The sequence below is a fragment of the Podarcis vaucheri genome, assembly GCF_965113315.1.
Source record: "Podarcis vaucheri genome assembly, chromosome: 4".
Classification (NCBI taxonomy): domain Eukaryota; kingdom Metazoa; phylum Chordata; class Lepidosauria; order Squamata; family Lacertidae; genus Podarcis; species Podarcis vaucheri.
The window spans coordinates 80,784,053-80,806,949 of NC_138762.1; the positions used below are offsets into that span (position 1 = coordinate 80,784,053).

The following is a 22,897-nucleotide window of genomic DNA, read 5'->3' on the forward strand; positions in this document are numbered from 1 at the left end:
CAGAGTGGCTGGGTACCCATCTTAGTGTTTCTCAGCAAAACAACAAAAGTCTTGCAGTGCAATACATGCTAACTGGTTTGTTTTGGCACAAATTTCTGCATTTATCTCATGCCTTGGATTAGTTTTCAGGAGTTTTTGCCATAATGCATTTGTTGGACCTTATAAAGTGCTGCAAAACTCTTAACATGGGCACTGTGTCTCAGAAAAGAGTCTTCAACCGTCCATTCTCCTAAGACTACTTTTTAATAACGAAGCCTTTCAAATCTAATTTTACCAGCAGGGTTGGGCAATTTTTATTTTTTGAAGAAAGGAAAAGTCTAAAATTGCAATAAGATGGAAGTGGTGCTCTGCTCCCTGTCTCCGTGTCATTAAAAATGTGCTAAATTCAGATAAATCACAGTCTTTAATCCTGTTAATATAAATGTGAACCTCTTTGTTTACTTGAGAATGGAACTCTGTGGGACTGACATGCTGCCTAGCACAGAAATCCACACCAGTTCCGCCACCTTAGCTGAAGGTCAGTCTGCAGTGTGGTATCTGTGATGGAGTCGTTACTATAATAAGAATGTAGTTTCAAGCCAGAAAGTCTGCTGTTGACAGTTACCCTAACCGTATAAGGAACTTCATGAACATACGAGAAGTCTTTCGTGGCAGTCTGGATGTTTGGTTTGGTCTGGTCAGGGTATTAATTATAGCTACTGCTCGGCTCATTGTCTTAACGTAATAATGAAAAGTTAATATAGTCAGCTGAAGCAGAGTCACTTCTACAGTTTCTTCATGTTTATGAACAAACCATTATTACAGCAAGTGTGGGAAGTATATTTAGATGTGAGGAACGTTTGGCCCTCTAGTTATGGCTGAACTACAACTCCCATGTTCCCTGGCCATTGGCCATTATGGCTGGGGCTGATGGGATTTATAGTTCAGCAACATCTGGATGGACATCTGATTTAGTGTGAGGGTCCCTGTAATCTCTCTTTGAGACTTCTTCTACCTTACAAAGCTTCAGCAGTGCTGCAATATTGAACCTCCCAAGACCTTTCAGTGGACTCACAAAGTTCATGACTGAACTGCATATTATGTTAGCTACTTAACAATATGATTAGGGCCTGCTACATACTTTAAGAAGTGAGAGCTGGACCATAAAGAAGGCTGATTGCCGAAGAATTGATGCTTTTGAATTATGGTGTTGGAGGAGACTCTTGAGAGTCCCAAGAAGATCAAATCTCTCCATTCTTAAGGAAATCAGCCCTGAGTGCTCACTGGAAGGACAGATTGTGAAGCTGAGGCTCCAATACTTTGGCCACCTCATGAGAAGAGAAGACTCCCTGGAAAAGTCCCTGATGTTGGGAAAGATGGAGGGCACAAGGAGAAGAGGACAACAGAGGACGAGATGGTTGGACAGTGTTCTCGAAGCTACCAGCATGAGTTTGACCAAACTGCAGGAGGCAGTGGAAGACAGGAGTGCCTGGCGTGCTCTGGTCCATGGGGTCACGAAGAGTTGGACACGACTAAAGGACTAAACAACAACAACAACTTACCCCTTAACAAAAGCAAAAGAGGGGAAGAGCCTGATTGGGATAGAAGGAAGGGAATTAACCCTCTCCACGCCCCTAATGTCTTTTTTCCTGCTGACCCCTGCCCCCAAGCCCACTAAAAATGAACACTGAAACAAGCTATAAATCATACCACACTAAGATGAAAAGCCTGAGTAAACAGAAATGTCTTTGTCTGGCACCTGAAAGTTGATCGTGTTGGCACCAGGCAAGTTTCCCTCGGCAGGGAGTTCCACAATTAGGAAGTCGCCACTGAAAAGTATGTGTTTCTTTGCCTCTCTCCCCACTTCCTTCAGAGAAGGGACATGGAGAAAGGCCTTTTGATGATAACTGTAGGGTGTGGGTAGGTTCATAGGGGTAGAGGCAGTCCCTGATGTAGTTGAGTCCCAAGCCATGTAAAGCTTTCTAGATCAAAACGAACACTTTGAAGTGAGCCTGGAAAGCTGTCTGCGGCCAATGTGGTTGGGGATTTGCAGGGAATGGGAAAAGGGTTCCAGGGAACGGGTTGAATTGACTCACCCTTGCACCACAATCCTAATTCAGATTCCTCCCACAGTGTGGCTGCTTTTGCTTAAACGTGGAGAACCCAAATCACGTTTTCAACTAGCGTGCTTATTAACATAATGTGTTGGTTGGCCCACAGTGTAGCAGACGTAAAAATAAATGCATAAACCCCTGTTTGGGCATTCAGCCAAATGTGTGAGTGTGTGCACAAATTGTGTTCAGGGGCATGGTGCCACACATGCTGGCTCAGGCCACCCACTCCACTGTGCCAACTTTCATGCATTTAGAGTGAAGGTCTAGGGAATCTTCTAAGCAATCTCTGCACATGCTCCCCTTGGGTGTTCACACTGAAGTTCAGGAGTGGAGAAGCAAAGTGCCGTGTGGTGGCGGTGGTGACATCCAGTGCCCCATACACAATTTGTGCTATTAGGCATTCATCTGAATAAATAACTATTGCAAGCAGGGTCGTCTTAAGCACATCCAGTGCCGCAGTGCAAAGCCTTCCGCCGCCGGCGATCCCCCCCCCCATTTGCCAGAGTTTTTTAGGGAGGCCGGAGGGTCTGGAGGAGGTGGGCAGCGGCTGGAGGGCGGCTCCTTCAGTGGGGAAGAGGTGGAGGCTGGATGCGGCGCCGCCTCCCAACTCAGCTGGCCACTTTGTGCCGCGGTGGCCACGGCAAATGGAGGCTCTGGGTGTGACGCTGCTTTGGCGCGGCATGGCGGAGGCGGGCGAGAGCGGCGAGCTGATGTCAGGAGGCGCCGCATCCAGCCTCCGACTCTTCCTTGGTGCCCTGGCGCCCCGTGCCACTAGCCTCTATGGGTATGACGCCCCTGATTGCAAACAAAGTTTAAATATGGGACATGGATCAAGGCAGTGGAGTACATCTTGTGCTTGCCAATGAAAAGAAACATCTGTCAACATCATCTAGTCATAGAATCATAGAATCATAGAATCATAGAGTTGGAAGAGACCACAAGGGCCATCGAGTCCAACCCCCTGCCAAGCAGGAAACACCATCAGAGCACTCCTGACATATGGTTGTCAAGCCTCTGCTTAAAGACCTCCAAAGTAGGAGACTCCACCACACTCCTTGGCAGCAAATTCCACTGTCGAACAGCTCTCACTGTCAGGAAGTTCTTCCTAATGTTTAGGTGGAATCTTCTTTCTTGTAGTTTGGATCCATTGCTCCGTGTCCGCTTCTCCGGAGCAGCAGAAAACAACCTTTCTCCCTCCTCCATGTGACATCCTTTTATATATTTGAACATGGCTATCATATCACCCCTTAACCTCCTCTTCTCCAGGCTAAACATGCCCAGCTCCCTTAGCCGTTCCTCATAAGGCATCGTTTCCAGGCCTTTGACCATTTTGGTTGCCCTCCTCTGGACACGTTCCAGTTTGTCAGTGTCCTTCTTGAATTGTGGTGCCCAGAACTGGACACAGTACTCCAGGTGTGGTCTGACCAGAGCAGAATACAGTGGCACTATTACTTCCCTTGATCTAGATGCTATACTCCTATTGATGCAGCCCAGAATTGCATTGGCTTTTTTAGCTGCCGCGTCACACTGTTGGCTCATGTCAAGTTTGTGGTCAACCAAGACTCCTAGATCCTTTTCACATGTACTGCTCTCAAGCCAGGTGTCACCCATCTTGTATTTGTGCCTCTCATTTTTTTTGCCCAAGTGCAATACTTTACATTTCTCCCTGTTAAAATTCATCTTGTTTATTTTTGCCCAGTTCTCTAATCTGTCAAGGTCGTTTTGAAGTGTAATCCTGTCCTCTGGGGTGTTAGCCACCCCTCCCAGTTTGGTGTCATCTGCAAATTTGATCAGGATGCCCTTGAGTCCATCATCCAAGTCGTTGATAAAGATGTTGAATAAGACCGGGCCCAAGACAGAACCCTGTGGCACCCCACTAGTCACTCTTCTCCAGGATGAAGAGGAACCATTGATGAGCACCCTTTGGGTTCGGTCAGTCAGCCAGTTACAAATCCACTGAGTGGTAGCATAGTCAAGACCGCATTTTACCAGCTTCTTTACAAGAATATCATGGGGCACCTTGTCAAATGCCTTGCTGAAATCAAGGTAGGCTACATCCACTGCGTTCCCTTCATCTACCAGGCTTGTAATTCTGTCAAAAAACGAGATCAGGTTAGTCTGACATGACTTATTTTTCAGAAATCCATGCTGACTATTGGTGATCACAGCATTCCTTTCTAGGTGCTCACAGACTGTTTGCTTAATGATCTGCTCCAGAATCTTCCCTGCTATTGATGTCAGACTGACTGGGCGGTAATTATTTGGGTCCTCTCTTTTCCCCTTTTTGAAAATAGGGACAACATTTGCCCTCCTCCAGTCTGCCGGGACTTCGCCTGTTCTCCAGGAATTCTCAAAGATGACTGCCAGTGGTTCTGAGATCACATCTGCCAGTTCTTTTAATACTCTTGGATGCAGTTCATCTGGCCCTGGAGACTTGAATACATCTAAACTAGCCAAATATTCTTGTACTATCTCCTTAGTTATTCTGGGCTGTGTTTCCTTTGCTGAATCATTTGCTCCAAATTCTTCAGGTCGGGCATTGTTTTCTTTATCGGAGAAGACTGAGGCAAAGAAGGCATTGAGTAGTTCAGCCCTTTCTGTGTCCCCTGTTTGCATTTCACCATCTTCTCCTCTGAGTGACCCCATTGTTTCTTTGTTCTTCCTTTTGCTACGAACATACCCATAAAAGCCTTTTTTGTTGCTTTTAACCTCTCTAGCAAGCCTGAGTTCATTCTGTGCTTTAGCTTTTCTGACTTTGTGTCTACACGTGCTGGCTATTTGTTTGAATTCCTCTTTGGTGGTTTCCCCCCTTTTCCATTTTTTGTACACATCCTTTTTTAATCTTAATTCAGTTAAAAGTTCTTTAGATAGCCACCCTGGCTTCTTTAGGCACCTTCCATGTTTCCGTCTCATTGGTATTGCCTGACGTTGTGCTTTTAGTATCTCCCTCTTAACAAACTCCCAGCCATCATGAACTCCCTTTCCTTTTAGTATTGTTGTCCATGGGATCTCACCCAGCACTTCCCTAAGTTTTATGAAGTCGGCTTTCTTAAAGTCAAGAAATTGAGTCCTAGTATGCTTGGCTGCTCCTTTCCGCTGTATAGTAAACTTCAGAAGAGCATGATCACTCGCGCCTAATGATCCTTCCACTTCTATCCCACTAACCAGGTCATCAACATTGGTTAGGACCAGATCTAAAATGGCTGTTCCTCTTGTTGCTTCTCCCACTTTCTGGACAATGAAGTTGTCTGCAAGGCCAGTGAGGAATCTGTTTGACCTTATGCTCTTGGCTGAGTTTGACGTCCAACAAATATCCGGGTAATTGAAGTCCCCCATTATTACTATCTCCCTTCCTTTTGCATGCTTGGCCATCTGTTCCAGGAAGGCATCATCTATGTCCTCCGTTTGGCTTGGGGATCTATAGTAAACTCCCACAATGAGGTCTCTGTTATTCTTCTCTCCCTTAATTTTGACCCAAATGCTCTCACTTTGGCTTTGAGGATCTAAATCTTGGATCTCTTCACAGGTATACACATCCCTGACATATAACGCCACTCCTCCTCCTTTCTTGTCTGGTCTGTTTCTCTGAAATAGATTATATCCCCCCATTATTACATTCCAATCGTGGGACTTATCCCACCAGGTTTCAGTGATGCCTATTATGTCATATTTAGTTTGCTGTACCAAGAGCTCAAGCACATCTTGTTTATTTCCCATGCTTTGCGCATTAGTGTACAGACATTGAAGTCCATTAATCATTCCCCCGTGTCTCTTATTTAAGGATTTTTTCCTCCCACCACTAGGTCCGCGTGCTGTTTGCTCCATTTGGTCTATGACATTTGGATGATCATCTTCATTAATTGATAGACTCCTACCTTCAGGAGCACTGTCTCCCTCCCCCACATTAGTCAGTTTAAAGCCCTCCTGATGAGGTTTCTGAGATTTTTGGCAAAAACATTTCTCCCAACCGTTGTGAGGTGCAGCCCATCACTTGCCAGAAGTCCATCTTCAAGAAACTGCAGTCCGTGATCTAAGAATCCAAACCGTTCCTGTTTACACCATTTGCGGAGCCAGCTGTTCACTTCCACTATTTTCCCCTCTCTCCCTGGGCCATGTCGTTCAACTGGGAGGACAGATGAGATGACAATTTGTGCATTTAGTTGCTTCAATTTCCTGCCGAGAGCCTCGTAGTCTCTTTTGATCTTCTGGAGGCTATTGCTTGCAGTGTCATTGGTTCCCACATGAACCAAGAGGAAGGGGTATTTGTCAGTGGGTTTTATGATTCCTTGCAGTCGTTCAGTTACATCTTGGATCTTAGCCCCGGGGAGACAGCACACTTCCCGAGACATCTTGTCAGGCCCACAGATCACTGCTTCTGTTCCCCTCAGTAGGGAATCCCCTATCACCACTACACGCCTCCTCTTGGGTTTGGTCGGGGTTCTTCCGTGAGCTGTCCGTTCCAAGGTCGCCTGCACATTCCCTGAGGACTGACTTTGCTGCTCGTCTTCATATACCTGATCGACTGTAATGAGGGAGAGATCCTCAAATGGAGTCTGCTCTTCGTCTTGCATGCTAGGTGAGAGGACCTCAAAGCGATTGTGTATTTCTAAGCAATCAGAGTGAACCCTGGGCCTCCTACTTCTTTGAGTCACGTTTCTCCATATATCTGGCTCCTGTGTTGGTGAACTAGACTCCTTCTCAGGGGAGTCCCCTGTCTCCTCCTTGGTGGAGACGGTGTGCTCTGTTGCTTCCAAGAAGAGCTCCAGCTCTCTAATTCTTTGGAGCGTAGCTACACGTTCCTCCAGTTGCTGGACTTTGTCTTTTAAGAGGGCAATCAACATGCAATTGCTGCAGGTAAAGCTGCCTGCAACCTTTGGCAAGATGGCAAACATTGCGCAGGAATCGCAGGCGACTGCAGCTGTTCCCTCCCCTTCCATCTTGAGATCGTGTCGTTGGGGTTGGCTACAGAGGTCCTCCATCATAAAAAGCTTGAAGACAGGACAAATAACTTCCCCCACACAAAAAAAACACCTAGATCTCCCCAACAAACGTTTGAGACTAGCTCCCCTAAATCTAAAAGATGGATCTAACTGCGCGCGCCGCTGCCCTGCAAACTCTGATAAGCTCCTCCCACAGCTAATCCCCTGCCTCAACAGAAACCCTGCCCCCTCTGACCTTTACACAGGGAAAACAGCTAATCAGCCACAAGGAAACACACACACACAAGAAAACCCTTTTTGCTCCTTCTTCAACTGATGCCCTGCAAACTCACATCTCTCATTTCTCTTTTCAAGTCTTGAAATATCCCTGGCACAACCAACCATGCCAGCTTTGCTTTATCTGTGGAAAGATACCTTTGTGCTAGAAACAGTGTGTTGAGGAGGCACTTCCTATGCATGAGAAGGGGCTCGGATGCCCATTCTTTGGGCAACAGCAAATAGATTTTTTTTAAATAAAAACAAATCCAGGATTTTAACATGTTGTTTGCCTTTCTTCTGGGTGATGTGATTTTCACCTCATTTCTAAATGTATTGGCCTCAATCCATGTGAGTGTGCATCTAGTGTTCTCTTTGGGAAAGAAACACTGTGAGAATTAGGGAATGCATTGTCCATATTGGTTTGCAGGCTTAGTGCTGGGATTTGCTGTGTTTCCTTCCTCCTAGGACCTTTCACAAGCTGCCGGTAGATGTGGACGTGCCTTGAGAGCAAAGCAAGATGTTCCACTGAAAATTATTCACTTGAAAACGCGTAATTGAATTCCATAGCATAGTTTCAAACAGCAGCTCCTTCTGTATAAGGAGATTTTAAGAAGCCTGCAGAGCTCCTTTGGGAGCAAGAGCCTTCTCTATTCCCCAGAGTCTGGGGGACAGTGTATAAGAAGCTGTAATTATGTGAAGTACCATGTAGACATTTGAATTTGGTGGGGATTTGGATTGCTCTAGAGCCCTATTTGGGCACCCGATTACCAGGCACACAAAAGGGAGGGAGACCTTAATCCTGCTGGCCCATTTATCCCAACTGTGCTGCCCCTCTCCACTGTACAGAGGACATCTGGAGAGGGGAACCTGTTTTATGTACATATGCTTCCCCGCCCCCATTGCACCAGTGTTCAAAATATGCCAGGCACATTTTGCCTCTGGTAGGGACGCGAGTGGCGCTGTGTTCTAAACCACAGAGCCTAGGGCTTGCTGATCAGAAGGTCGGCGGTTCGAATCCCCATGACGGGGTGAGCTCCCATTGTTCGGTCCCTGCTCCTGCTAACCTAGCAGTTCAAAAGCACGTCAAAGTGCAAGTAGATAAATAGGTACTGCTCCAGCGGGAAGGTAAACGGCGTTTCCATGTGCTGCTCTGGTTTCGCCAGAAGCAGCTTAGTCATGCTGGCCACATGACCCGGAAGCTCCCTCGGCCAGTAAAGCAAGATGAGCGCCGCAACCCCAGAGTCATCTGCGACTGGACCTAAATGTCAGGGGTACCTTTACCTTTATAGGCCACTTGCGACCAAGTGACGATGCCCAGGTTCCAGGGCAGCACCTGACGTGTCCACCATCTGCAGGTACATGACTGGGGATTGGGACTGTTTTCACATGTTTAGCAATACACCCTTTAGAATTTGATCTGTTATATTTTATCCGCACAATCAGAATGAATTCCAGGAACCAAAAAGTCTCATCGGGAAAGTACGACTTTTGAGCTGCCTGTCCCAAAAATGGCAACTTAAGGCATTCTGTTGTGCAGACTGGTTTTGCCAAGCAGAACAGCCTAGTTGCAGATAGGTAGCCGTGTTGGTCTGCCATAGTCAAAATAAAAAAATTCCTTCCAGTAGCACCTTAAAGACCAACTAAGTTAGTTCTTGGTATGAGCTTTCGTGTGCATGCACACTTCTTCAGATAGCCTAGTCAGCTATGGGAGTGTCCATTCTTGAGTGTGTGCGTGCTCATCAGCTGCTCCAAATTCCATGGCATAGGAAACAAATTGGGAGCATTATTTGTAAAAGGGCATTCTTACTATTTTTACAGTTTGTTTTTTTGTGTGAACAAGATGTTCCTAACAGGGTATTTCCTTATTATCTTTGCAAAGGCGTTAACGTGTTGTTTTATACACACACACACACACATGGCACAGTAAGTTTTTCCATATTAAACCCCTTGTGACAGCTAGCCTGCCCTAGCTTACATTTATCTAAGAGAACACGGCTTCAGTGGAACTCTTGCTAAGGACAGCAGATAGGAGAGATTGCATGTTCCACCCAAGTTGGCGTTACCACCTTGCTGTGGAATGTGTTGCTTTGCTTCCAGTGAATCTCTCCCAGCCTCGCTCTGACATTCAAGCTGCTCTGTGGCTGACGCTTTTAAACTTGGAAGCTCTTTACTCAGCGCGCAGCTAAAGTCCTGAGGATTGTTTTTTCTCTCCTTACTGCTACTCCCTGGAGCGTTCTGTTGCTGCTGCTGGGTTGTTGTGTTCATATATATATATATAATGGAATTCCAAAGCAGGGCGCACTCCTATGCCATTCCAGAGAACGAAGAAATCTCACACACACACCAGAACGTGCACAACGACCACGAAAATGAAGGCGAGAGAGCTGTGTCAAAGTTGCAACGCAGGCACAGTGACGTTAAAGTATACAAAGAAATATGTGACTTTTATGCAAGATTGTAAGTTCACTCCACCGGAGTCGGTTTGTTACTTGGTCTGCTTGCCTTAATCTAACACAATCTTGCTTGCTGTTCTCATGACCCTGCAATTTATGCTTTGTAGTTAACTGCATTTTAATCATGGAATGTGTGCATGTGTTAGTTAATATATGCATTATTTTCTGGTTCTAGAGCACAATAAATGCTTTGCAGGCTTTCTGACTGTGGATTCCACATTCTTCCAATACTTTGCGGTACCTAAGTATAAAAGGCAACACCTCCGTCTCACATATTGACATAAAATGCTTGTTTGTCACACAGAAGGCATTTAAAAATTACTTTTCTGAAGTTCCATCAGTATAAGCTTGGAGACATTTTTCATTTTATTAGCTGATATCTCAGCTGGAATTCTGATGTAGGCAGCCACACATCCATATTTGCCCAGACATAAGTCCCAAAGATTTCAGTTTGGGTTTACTTCCAAGTAACTGTACATAGGCTTGCATCCCAACAGCATTATCCTGTACATAGCTATTTTTTAAAAAAGTCATGTTTAATTCAGTAGGACTTCCAAGTGTGTAGCTTTAAACTGCAATCTTGAACACATTTAACATAGTGGGACTTAACTTGAGTAAAAATAGATAGGATTGCTCTTTTGAGTGCTGTCGTTTGCAGATAATATACTTGGGGACGTGGACACCAATATAGCGTTCAGAGCTTGATTCTTAGACTTTTCTGTTGCAATAAGAAGTGACTAGGTTGCAGGGTGCATCTTGGTGGTTGTTGGCACCTTTCTTTGGCTTTGCAGTAGTAGGGGGTGAAAGAGACCTGGCTGCTTTCTGTATCATGGCGGCAATCCGTTACTTCGCTTGTAAAATACGTATCATGGGTTTGCAGCTGCTCAGAAGAGTGTAGCCTGAGGGGAGTGGATGTCCATGTCCCATTGCAGAATGTTGTCTGCGGCTGTGTTCTTCTTGCAAGCAGAACCGTTACTTTGGACTGAGGCCCATGTGCACAGAACAAGATTAAGGAGAAAGGTCACTTGAACTGTCCTGCCTTGTACACTTTGTATGACTGGGTGGAAACTGATGAGGCAGAGGATTCTGCCTCTTCATTCTGAACTGCTAAGAGATAAAATAAAAAAATTCCTTCCAGTAGCACCTTAAAGACCAACTAAGTTAGTTCTTGGTATGAGCTTTCGTGTGCATGCACACTTCTTCAGATACACTGAAACAGAAGTTTCCAGATCCTTCTATATAGTGAGAAGGTGGGGAGGGGTATTACTCAGAAGGGTAGTGGGAATGGGAGATTGGCAGATAGCTGAGATGAGCCTGTTGACGACTCTTAACGACTGCAATAGGTCTTCCAGGAAAAGGCAAGGGGTGAGAAGGTGAAAAATGGCTTAGTCATGTATAATGAGATAAGAATCCAATGTCTTTGTTCAAACCAGGTCTCTCCATGGTTTTTTTGACTATGGCAGACCAACACGGCTACCTACCTGCTAAGAGATACTCATGCAATTGTCTCCTGGGGGGACCGGAGTTATATTGGGCGCTATTTTGGGAGCTACTCACCACAATCCAAAGCAAATGAGCTGCTTCATTCGAGACACTGAAATTGAATCTGACAACACGTACTCTGACCCATGAAAGCTTATGCTCAAATAAATGTGTTAGGCTTCAAAGTGACATAGGATTGCTGTTGCAATGGACTGGTGTGACTTTCCCTCTCTAAATTGCCTAGAATTAAAGGAGACTTCGGGCTGCTTCAAATTTGACACTCCTCTTACTGTTTTTTGGCTGATTCATATACTCTGCAGAAGTCTAGGTCCTACATATAGTGGAATGTGGGAGTGTTTCCGGCTTGTGCATGCACTTCTACCTCCCCCCACAAAAATGTACAAAAGGTGTAGGTGTTCAGGTCCTAAATGCAGCCCTGTTTTCACCCCAGAAGAGATCAGCTGCTCTCTTGCCAGGTATACTGTGATGTTCCATAAGAGGAAAAGGAGCATGTGATCACATGACCTCCCAGCATTCTGTTGCATCCTCCTGCCTGCAAAGTCTTACGTGTTGTGGGATGATGTGAAGCAGGCCAGCATCTCACACGTCACATTGAAATAAATGCATCTGGGATGAGGAACCCATGACCTTCCAAATGTTGTTGCTCCAGCTCCCGTCAGCCTCAGCCACCATGACCCATGGAGTTGGAAGTCCAGCAATATCTCGAAGGCTCCACAAAGATGGAGAATGCCCAATAGCAGAGTGGACAGAGGTGCTTTGGGTGGTCCGACCTGAGAGTGTGGGGGCAGAGACATTTGCCTGGACCCTGAGGCGAGAGTAGCATCCTTGCTGGCGTCCCCTCTGCCTCCCCCAAGCTACTCATAAAGAAAAACTGGGAAGTTGGGTCGCCAGCAATAAACCACACAACTCCCAAGGGTCTCTTTAGAGAAGGGGAAGCTTCCCTTCAGCCAACTCGAGTCCCTTACTGGAGGCAAAGTATCTCTTCACCTGCTTGGAAGATGGTTGTGGCAAATCTTGTCCACTGCTGCCACTGCTATTCCTTTCACTTTTCCTCTTCCACCTCCTCCCAGAAACTTCCCACAATAGGAAACAGGCTTGATTGACAGGGGTGATATTTCCTGCCTCTCCTTCTCAATCTAACCCACCTCACAGGGTTGTTGTGAGGATAAAATGAAGGGGGGGCAAGCGTGTACACTGCTATGAGCTCCTTGGAAGAAAGATGTGATATAAATTAAATAAATAACAGCATTCCAGAAGTGGGAGCTGCATTTGCCACTGGTTCCTGAATAGGAGGGCCAGGAAGGCAGTAAAGTAAGTAGGAAAAAAGTTGTATGTTTTCCTGCTGAATTGGAACAGCTGCCTATTGAAAAAGAAGCACGGTCAGTAAAGCTACCTTATTTGTGTGCTTAACCCCTTTGCTCTATGTTATCCTTACAGCAACATGGCCAACGCTCTGGCCAACGCCATGTGTGAGCGCTGCCGGGGAGGTTTTGCACCTGCGGAGAAGATTGTGAACAGCAATGGCGAGCTGTATCACGAACAGTGTTTCGTCTGTGCCCAGTGCTTCCAGCAGTTCCCCGAAGGGCTTTTTTATGAGGTTGGTTCCCCATGGTCTTTTCACTTTTATATGAACTATTCCCAAACCTGTACTGCGCCAGGTTGTGTATGCTGGGGTCAAGGACTTGCCACAGATATTGCTTCCTTTCCTGCAGTGTCGTTTGGGAGGCAGTTGAACCCAAGGTCATTTTTCTTTACGACTGATTCCAGGCCACTGGCATGCTTGACTTGGGATCAACTTCTCTCCTTTAACCTGTTTTTTAAGTGCCAGGACCTACCTCCAGCACATTTGAAATGAAAATGCAGAAGATAGCATATTTTGAGCACCCGCAGAGTTCAGCATAACTACAGACTCCACAGTAGTGTGGGGGACCTTTGGCCCTAGCCATCGGCCACGCTTGCTGAGGCTGATGGGAGCTGTAGTTCCTCAACATCTGGAGGGCCACAGCTGCCCTACAGCATAACCAGAAGCTGATCCAATACAGCAGTTATTAGGAAACAAAGCTTTTCAATCAGCCCTAACATACATGTTTAGACATTAAGCACCAGGCAACAGAATTCAACGTTAAAAAGCAGCAGTGTGTCGGGTAAATAAAGATGTCCATCTGTGGAGTGATGACTTACCTATCTATGGTTTTAACTTTCTGTTTTATTTACGAACGAGAGTTTTGCCCTATGCTTTCTCCAGAGAGCTAAATGTTGCCTCTCTGTTTAACCTTGTTAGCAACCCTTTGAGTTCAATTAGACCGAGAGATTGTGACTGACTCGGTGAGGGTTCGTGGCTGAGTAGGCACCAGAACTCATGGTCTACAAGGCCCATGTTTGGCAATCTTATCTGCTTGGGCTTAGAACTCAGTCACCTGTAGCTTCCAGCTGTTTGCCATAGCGTGCTGTAACACAGAGAGTTAGCAACACTCGTAAGAGCTTGCTAAAATTAGGACTGCCAGTGCCAAGATGTCCAGAGGAGTAATGAAACCAAATACGTATTTGCTAGATGTAAATGAGGAAGTCCACGGAAATGTTGGCACATGTTTAAGAGGCGCCCGTCATCACAATTAGATTTAAGGTAGGAAGCTGACCACACTGGTCAAATATAGTTTGTGATGGGCTTTACTACCAGAGGTGCTGCATAGTTAAATGATCAGAAAACTTTAGCCTGCAAGAGAAGAGTGAGGTGATGATGGGCGAAGTTAGCAATCTGGAAGGCGTATGCAGGACAGTAGATATTTTTAATAAGGGGGCACACTTTTAAAAGAAGTGTATCAACTTTGCATGCATCTGTTCTCTATGAAGTCATTGCTTTAGTGGTGCATTCACAAAGTACCTGCTTTGCACATAACTCACTTCGGGCACCTCTCAGGTGGGCGCCATTGCCATTATAGGAGAACAAGGGAAGCGTTCATGGAGAGCTCTATCACCTCTTTTTCTAGAAAAATAGCACGGATCACAACTTTCCTTAAAGCAGTGTTCTGGCACCCTCCAGAGCTTGTTGGTCTTCTAACTTCCATCAATCCCAGTTAGCACAGCCGACAGTTGGGAATGATGGGAGTTGTAGTTCAGGAGCATCTGTAGGGCACCACATTGGCTACCTCCATTGTGGGTTCAATCCTTGGGGATTTTACAGCTCATTTTTCTAAGGCTGAGGCAATGATTTTGAATCTGAGTTTGGTTGAATAGCATCTTTCTTTTGACTTAGTCCTCCTCACCCCTTACCTTATCTTGTGTATAAGTATCATTACTATCTTATGTTGATACCCCAACACATTATAATTTGAAAGGCTGCCTATTTCACTGTAGGAAGCTACCATATATCTTACTCCAACTATTGGTCCATCTAGCTTTGTACTGTCTACACAGAGGCAGCGGCTCTCCATTCCCAGCCCTATCTAGAGACCCAGGTGAGTTAACCTGGAAGTTTTTACATGCAAACCAGGTGCTCTGTTACATTTTCGATGAATGCCATTATCTGTCGTTTTGTACTATTTTGATCTCCTTTCTCATCCATGAGACTGAAGAAGCAAGTGAGCTCGCTTTATGCCAGAACCCATATTTATTTCGTGTTCGACTTTAGCAAACCAAGATCTCAATCCTAAACGCTCTTACCAGGAAGTAATTTCTGCTAAAATCCATTGGACTTGCTTCTGAGCAAATCTTGGTAGGGTGTAATTATTTGCTGCTTCTATGAATACTGTCAGTGTGTTTGTTTTATCTGTTGGAATAATAGTCCCCAAGATGCCCCCAAGGAATCGTTCAACACATTCAGCTAGGGAGGGTGGGAATTTCCAAAAAGTTAGCGAAATGCATAGAGATTAGCAACTAGCTTACGGGCCACTTGAGACAAAATTCCCCCCTGGAAGCCTTTAATACTAGGAACTTAGGCATACGTCACCCTCAAACAAACTTCACTTCAAAGTATGGATTTGTTACAGGTCTTTGAAGCTTTCACCAATAGATCAAGAGGAAGATGAAAGTAGACTTGGCCAGAAAACCAGGCATAATGAGCCAGAAAAACTAGAATGTAATCAGAAAGGTTATTGAGAATAACTGGGCTCTATTTTCCATTGAGCAGCTGGATGAACTTGTTCAGTATATGCCTTGTGTCACACGGTGCTACGGATCTGCAGGGCCCAGCATAATATTTAAACCCCTGATTGGAGGAACTCCTGTGATCCCAGACTAGATTAATAGTATATGGCAGGCATGGAGAAATTTCCGCCTGTGGGCCAAATTAAGCAAACCAGGGTTCCCTGTTCATTTTGGGCAATCCACACTCACTTGCCTTACACTTGGTGTTATGTATGATGTCAGCTATGAGTTAGCTGAAGACACCTTTGGGCCTCATGGAGTTTGCATATGGAGCTATGTGAGTCCATTGATCAGCTGATTGCCCATGCAAACAAAAGGAGGTCACCTGACCTTTAAAGCCCTAAACGGCCTCAGCCCAGTATACCTAAAGGAGCATCTCCACCCCCATCGTTTTGTCCGGAAGCTGAGGTCCAGCGCGGAGGGCCTTCTGGCGGTTCCCTCCCTGCGAGAAGCAAAGCTACAGGGAACAAGGCAGAGGGCCTTCTCGGTGGTAGGGCCCGCCCTGTGGAACGCCCTCCCAGCAAAGAAATAAACAACTCCCTGACATTTAGAAGACATCTGAAGGCAGCTCTGTGTGACATTTTAATGTATTTTTAATCTGTGTTGGAACAGGATGCCAATAAACCCAGCTAGATGGGTGGGGTACAAATAAATTATTATTATTATTATTATTATTATTATTATATGTTGTTGTTGTTGTGACACCAGGGGGTTGGCTGCGACCACCTGGCAAACTTTGCCCACACACTCTTCTGCATCTCCTAAAACATTTTTACCATCTTCTTTCTTAGTCCAGTCACCTTTGCAGGTCTACCTGGGTCTAAAGTATTAAGTTGTTTAGTGCTTTAACCTTCTCTTTCCCTGGGAGCAGGATCCAGATCCAACCGGGGTCCTGATCTGGCTGCAGTTTTGTCACAGAGAGAAACCTGAAATATTTAAATTTCTGTAATAAACAGTGCAGTCTGCCTCATGGGTACCTGCCCACCCCACGCACATACTTGGAAGTTAATCTGATTGACATAATAAGTACATTGCCGCATACGCTGAAGTGGGGGTTGCAGTCTCTGGAATCATGATTTGTATGCCCATTTATAGAGATGGTGGGTATGAATATTCCTGTCTTTACAGACATGTTTCCTGCAATACAGCAGAGTGCAGTTTCAGGAAATGTAGAGGACAGAAAGGATCTAATGAGCCAGCAGAAAGTGCTTCCTGTTCTGAATACCAGCACAGGTGTTTATTATTTTGATCCAGTAAAGCAAATGTGACTACGAGCTGATTCCATGCCCAGATTTTTTTAGCATCCTGTCAGAATCCAGCCATCTAACATAAACTCCACCGCAGCCTGCCAGATTTCTTGTGCAAATCATTCCCTGTGGCATAACAATATACAAGCAGAACTTGTTAAACAATCCGATGGATTAGCAGAGCTTCATTTCCTTTCTGCCATAAAATCAGGCTGGATCCTTTTCTTTTCTTTTTAACAGTTGAAAGAACCCTGAAATTATACGGCCATTTATATGTATGAAACATGAAGTGCTATACTTTTCCGTATTCCTCTAAATTCCTCTATGTCTTACTTTTTCTAGTTTGAAGGAAGGAAATATTGCGAACATGACTTTCAGATGCTTTTTGCTCCTTGCTGCCATCAGTGTGGTAAGTTCTAGAATGAAAATATATATATAATTTTAGAATATTTTATAAAGATAATGTGGACATCCAAACATAGGAGGAGAGGCACATATGCTGTTTAAAGAAAAGAAAGCAGGTCTGGAACACAAGGAAGATTTTGTTACATATCTGCCAGGATAATGACTATCTATGCCCAGATGGTATTCATCTGAACATAAGCCTGCTTTGGGCATTTGTTTGTTTCTCCCCGCGATTAACAGAGAGAAGGAAGCATGGGCAAAGGTACTTGTTCTCCACCATCCTCCATGAGTCAGGAGGCGAAAGTTTGTAGTGGAAAGACTGCTCTACTCCTGTAGGGCTCAGTGTCTGATTTAGAAGCTACCACGTACCTCAGTGGTAGTGTGTTTGTTTTGAGTGCAGAAGGTCCCAGAGTCAATCCCTAGCACAGGCATCCCCAACCTTCGGCCCTCCAGATGTTTTGGACTACAGTTCCCACCATCCCTGACCACTGGTCCTGTTAGCTAGGGATCATGGGGGTTGTAGGCCAAAACATCTGGAGGGTCGCAGGTTTGAGATGCCTGCCCTAGCATCTCAAGTAGGGTTGACTCAAATCCTTGAGAGACCCAGACAGTGAGTGCAAATAATCCTGACCTAGATAGACTAATGGTCTGACTTAAGGCAGATTCCTGTTATGTGTATAAATAAAATTTTGATGATATGCAAAGGAGCAGAGTAGCTTACAGCTAGAAAGCCAAATAACTCTTCTAGGTGATTGATAGCTTCTTTGTAAAGACTATATAGTCGTATCTTGGATCTCGAACGCCTTGTCTCCCGAACAAATTGACTCCCGAATGATCGAAACCCAGAGGTGAGTGTTCCGGTTTTTTAACGTTCTTTTGGAAGCTGAACATCCGATGGGGCTTCCGATTGGCTGCAGGAGCTTCTTTTGTTTACAAGAAACTCATGTGGCGATAAAACATAGAAGAGCATTGATTAATAAAAAATTGGGAAATGAATTTGTTTCATCAGACAGAAGCAGGAAAAGAGGAGTGGTTTTGTATATAAAAGATAAATTTGAGGCTCGGCAAATATTTAAAGATGAAGAAGGTAGGATAACTGCGGTACAAGTCACATGGCAAGGCGAAAAATTGATAATAGTCGGAGTGTATGCACCAAATGGAAGTAAAACTGAATTTTATAAATATATAGTTTCAGGAAATTGCATCATTATCCTTAACACTTCCTTAGTTCCGAAACACTTTTCAAATCTACAGCCTATTGAATACTCAAAAGAAAATGCTTTTAACCGTGGTATTTTTTGTGGCATCTGTGCCTGAGAACCTCCTTACTATTCCACAGACAATTAAGGCCCCATGGCAGGCTAAACTGGGTCTCTAGATTGTGGCATGTACCGAATCCCACTTAAGCCTCCCGAAGTTTGTTTCACTTAAAAGCAAAGTGAGGGTTATTAAATAGGAATTTCAACCTTCAAAAGTAACCAGACCAAAATATCTTGTTTCCTGCACTTGCTGTGCCCTTTGGCAAGAGACTCAGGTCAAATAACTTAATTAGAATGAGATAATATTCTGTTTATCAGGCACAGGAATGCTATTTCTGGAACTAACTGGGAGTAACCTATCTTAAAAAAAAAAGGTCAGAAAGAAACCGAGAGTTGTCTCAGTAATGCTGTAGGCATAATTGAGTAGGATTTTTCCAGGAGTGTCAGAGCTCTGCCTTAATGTGAGGGGTGGAATTAGATAGGAAGTAGGAGCTTGGATCTCGCTTTCCATACTGCACTGAGGCAGCTGCATGTTCCAAGTGGATCTTGGTTCTTGCCCATTTTGGAAGGAGAAAGTGTTCCATATACTCACACGCCTCCATCTTCCACACCCAATAAACCCCCCTGGATTATGGCAGTTGTGTTTAGATGCCCAGAAGGAGGAATCTCCAGGTCAATTCACCCCCAGGGAGAAACCCGATATGAATTGCCTGCAGGCAGCATTGAAATCTGGAAAGGTAAAAGGAAGTTTTATGTCAGAGCTAGAAAAGGAGAGCTGGCTCCCAAACTGAGGGAAATTGCAGCATCTTAAAAATATATGAGAACTATAGTTCTAAGACACTTTATTTATTTTTATTATTTTGTTATCCATTACAATCCAGTCCTTTCTGCACATGTCCATTATCATCTTGTTCTCAGCCCTCTTAATGGCTTTATTGGCATCCTGTTTTTGAGTGGAAAGAGCATTAAATTATTGGAAGCCCAAATTACAAGATACTGTATTTAGACACAGTTTTCCACAATACTTAGGTTTCCAGATTAAGAGCTTCTTTAGCAGCCGTTGACTGATCTCCAGTGTTAGTCACATTTGGAAAAGACACATTGAAATTAATGAACTGAAGTCTGCTCTTAAGTATGACAGACACTCATTGTTTTTCTGTGTTTCATTTTTGCTTTGTACGCTATTATTTCAGGAACTCTGCTTGACCAAAATTTCATTGGGTAACATAAATGTCATTGGGTAAAATTATCTGAATTTGCTTGTTGAGGTTGAAACATGGAAGAAGACAGGGATATAAAAATATTGTTGCCGTTTTGCTTTGTTTACTTCCGGGAGGACACAGATATTTTGGGAGGAATTCAGAGAAGTGCTAAGCAGATCCTGGTGGAACGATCTGCCCTCTCATTAGTTATATCCCACACCATATTATTATCTCCAGCACCTTAGCATTCAAAATTAAATCTCTCTTTTTTTAACACCCTGATATGTTATTGACTTGCAGGGGAGTTCATTATTGGTCGTGTTATTAAAGCTATGAACAACAGCTGGCACCCGGAATGTTTCTGCTGTGATATCTGCCAACAGGTATTGGCAGACATTGGGTTTGTGAAGAATGCTGGCAGGTATTGTTCAACTTCTTTTGTATTGACTCTTGACACTGAGCATTGTAAATTGATGGCAGGGTCATAACGATTTCAGGATTTTGTCCTATCAAATATAACGCAATAGCTGCTAAAATGGTGGCCGACCTTTGGCATTCTGGAAGCATAGCATTAAACATATTTCAAAACTAACCAAGACAGCAGTTGCAAACGGGTTTCATAGAATCATGGCTGTTGTAGTTGCATTCAACTTTGTGGAGATGAAACATGCTAGGCCCGACCACCTTTCGTTGAGGGAGCGGCTGTCAATGAGTGACCTTTGTATCCTGGAAGTACAGGGCTGGAACCAAAGAACCGTGCATGGAAGGATAATTGCCACGGTTGCTCTGCAAATTTTTGCAGTGCTATAAGTAAGTCCCATGCTTCCGTGTGTGCAGGAGGTTGCACAAGCAGAACATTGTCCTTGGATTTAGTTTTGCTTTTCTTAAGCAATAGTTTTGCTTGAGATATGAAACAGCTCTTGGGTAAGAAGATCACTTTGGCATGTGGAAGAGCAGAACCCAGCTTTTATGCTGCCTCCATTCTAAAGGTTCTGCAACCAGCAGCGCTAAGGAGATGCTCACATAATATCCAAGAGCTACAATATACTTTTATGGTATGCGGGTGGCATGTGGGTTAAACCACAGAGCCTAGGGCTTGCCAATCAGAAGGTCACCGGTTCGAATCTCCGCAACAGGGTGAGCTCCTGTTGCTCAGTCCCTGCTCCTTCCAACCTAGCAGTTCAAAATCACAAAGTGCAAGTAGATAAAGAGGTACCGCTCCGGCGGGAAGGAAAATGGTGTCTCCGTGCGCTGCTCTGGTTCGCCAGAAGCGGCTTAGTCATGCTGGCCACATGACCCGGAAGCTGTACACCAGCTCCCTCGGCCAGTAAAGCAAGATGAGTGCCGCAACCCCAGAGTCGTCCATGACTGGACCTAATGCTCAGGGGTCCCTTTAACTTTACCTTACAATATACTTTTAATATATTTAATCTGATCATGATATTAGAAGATCCTAACACTGCAGGCTATAAGCCTTATTGACCTTCTGCTCTATAATGGCATTCTGAGACAATTTTTATGGGCTATAATACCAGGTCAGAGCCTACATCATTGTTTTGCACCAAAAGCAGTTTTTTATTGGCAAAAAGTATCCTTTCACATGTTATATTTGAGAAATTTAAAGGCAGAGAATGACTTTCTGCCAGAAGGCCAGTAAAATAATTGTTTTATGGTAAAATAACTCTTTTTGTGTGTTGTTGTTTTTTGTTATGCATTACTGCTAGTTTATTTTCTACAAAACTGAAGCAAAAGCCCTTGTCACATTTTTGTGGGTTAAAAATAAAATAAAACCTAGTTATGGGAACCTGGTTCCTTTTCATTGCTGTTTCTCCTTTGCTCTCTCTTAGACACCTTTGCCGTCCTTGCCACAATCGGGAGAAAGCCAGGGGCATGGGCAAATACATTTGCCAGAAGTGCCATGCTATCATCGAAGAACAACCCCTCATCTTCAAGAATGACCCTTACCACCCCGATCACTTCAACTGTGCCAATTGCGGGTAAGAGGAACTGGGTGTTTTTGTTTTTTAAATCTTTAGAATGGAAACTTTAGTATCAAAGTGGTTGATAATTAAGCGTGAATGCAAATACACAATCCTGCCACACGTTTACCAGTGACTAAGATATTTATAAGCCTCTTGAAGCCTGGTCCCAAATAATTTCCATTGTGTTCAGTTGGGGTGAGTGTGTGTAGGACCCATTCTGCACATACTTTCGCAAAAGTAAGTCCCAGGTCATATGTATGCATATGATCACTTTACTTTCCTCAGCAAGGCCTTTTTAGCTGGGAAGAATTTGGTCTAGCTGAGGCTCTGGCAAGTATAAACTCTTCAGGTTTCTGCACTCAACTTGTAAAATAGCCTATTGAGATGAGAGGAATTTGGCTGAGGCACGGCACGGTTTACAGGCCCTGCTTCTTTAATTCTCTAAGCAGGATGTTACTTTTACTTTTGAGAAGGGTTGTATTCATTTTGCCCCAGATGTATTTTACCTCAGCAGGAGTTCCGTGATATCACTTTGAACAGCCTGCCTTCTGTGGAGTGGACCGTCTACAGATTTTCACTGGTGCACCAAGCATTATTCACCATCCCTTTTTCGCGATTCTCATTTTGTGCAACAGGAATCCCCACTTGAAATGGATGCCATGGGGTTTAAATCTGAAAAATGGTTTGTTTTCCCAAGGATCATTTCATATGGCAGCTTTCATGCCGTTGTATTTGGTTTTCAGCTGCTGGCTCAACAGTTCCCAAATATTTTGCAGCGGGTATTCGTTCCAGTTTGTAATCAAATTAATAATAATAATAATAATAATAATAATAATAATAATAATAATATCATGTTTCCTTTTGCCACCGTATCCACCAGTTGAAATGCATGCCTGTGTTTTCCTTTGCTGTGTCTTCACATTTCTTTTGTTACCTCCTGAACAGAAAGGAACTTACTGCTGACGCCCGAGAACTGAAGGGGGAGCTGTACTGCTTGCCTTGCCATGACAAAATGGGCGTCCCCATCTGTGGAGCATGCAGGAGGCCAATTGAAGGACGAGTGGTGAATGCTATGGGCAAACAGTGGCATGTGGAGGTGAGCCATGGATGCAACAACCTAGATAATAATATGACAGAGAAAGGAATCCTCAAAATAGGGAATTCTGTGTAATTTCATAGGTTGTGGTAGTTTACTTTTAAAAACATGCTTTAAGGAGCACAAAAGAGAACAACAACAAAAAAGAAGTACAAAGGAAAATACCAAAATAACGCTCGTCTAATCATTTTAAGATGGGACGCAGGTGGTGCTCAGGGTTAAACCACAGAGCCTCTTGGGCTTGCCGATCAGAAGGTTGGCGGTTCGAATCCCCGCAATGGGGTGAACTCCCGTTGCTCGGTCCCTGCTCCTGCCA

The 22,897-nt window shown here is 44.3% G+C and overlaps 1 protein-coding gene and 1 long non-coding RNA gene across 8 annotated transcripts in view; one reads left to right on the forward strand and one right to left on the reverse strand.

Moving 5' to 3' along the window:
* Positions 1–22,897, forward strand: part of LIMS1 (LIM zinc finger domain containing 1) — a 74,506-nt gene that overhangs the window by 44,276 nt on the left and 7,333 nt on the right. For 5 of the 7 annotated variants that reach the window (XR_014218612.1, XR_014218613.1, XR_014218614.1 and 2 more), the window contains exons 2-6: positions 12,685–12,844; positions 16,980–17,046; positions 19,804–19,924; positions 21,351–21,500; positions 22,431–22,581. Coding sequence is in view for 3 of the 7 variants with exons in the window: in XM_082218776.1 (XP_082074902.1) it covers positions 12,685–12,844; positions 16,980–17,046; positions 19,804–19,924; positions 21,351–21,500; positions 22,431–22,581 (649 nt within the window). In the remaining 4 variants the exon portion in view is untranslated. Of the gene's footprint in view, positions 1–9,403; positions 9,749–12,684; positions 12,845–16,979; positions 17,047–19,803; positions 19,925–21,350; positions 21,501–22,430; positions 22,582–22,897 lie in introns of those variants that run through there. The other 2 variants (XR_014218615.1, XM_082218774.1) reach the window with 2 other exon arrangements.
* Positions 10,088–11,520, reverse strand: LOC309530215. Its single transcript, XR_014218688.1, has 3 exons — positions 11,226–11,520; positions 10,355–10,848; positions 10,088–10,258 (listed from the first exon to the last, which is right to left on the reverse strand). It is a non-coding gene; the product is annotated as an uncharacterized lncRNA (long non-coding RNA).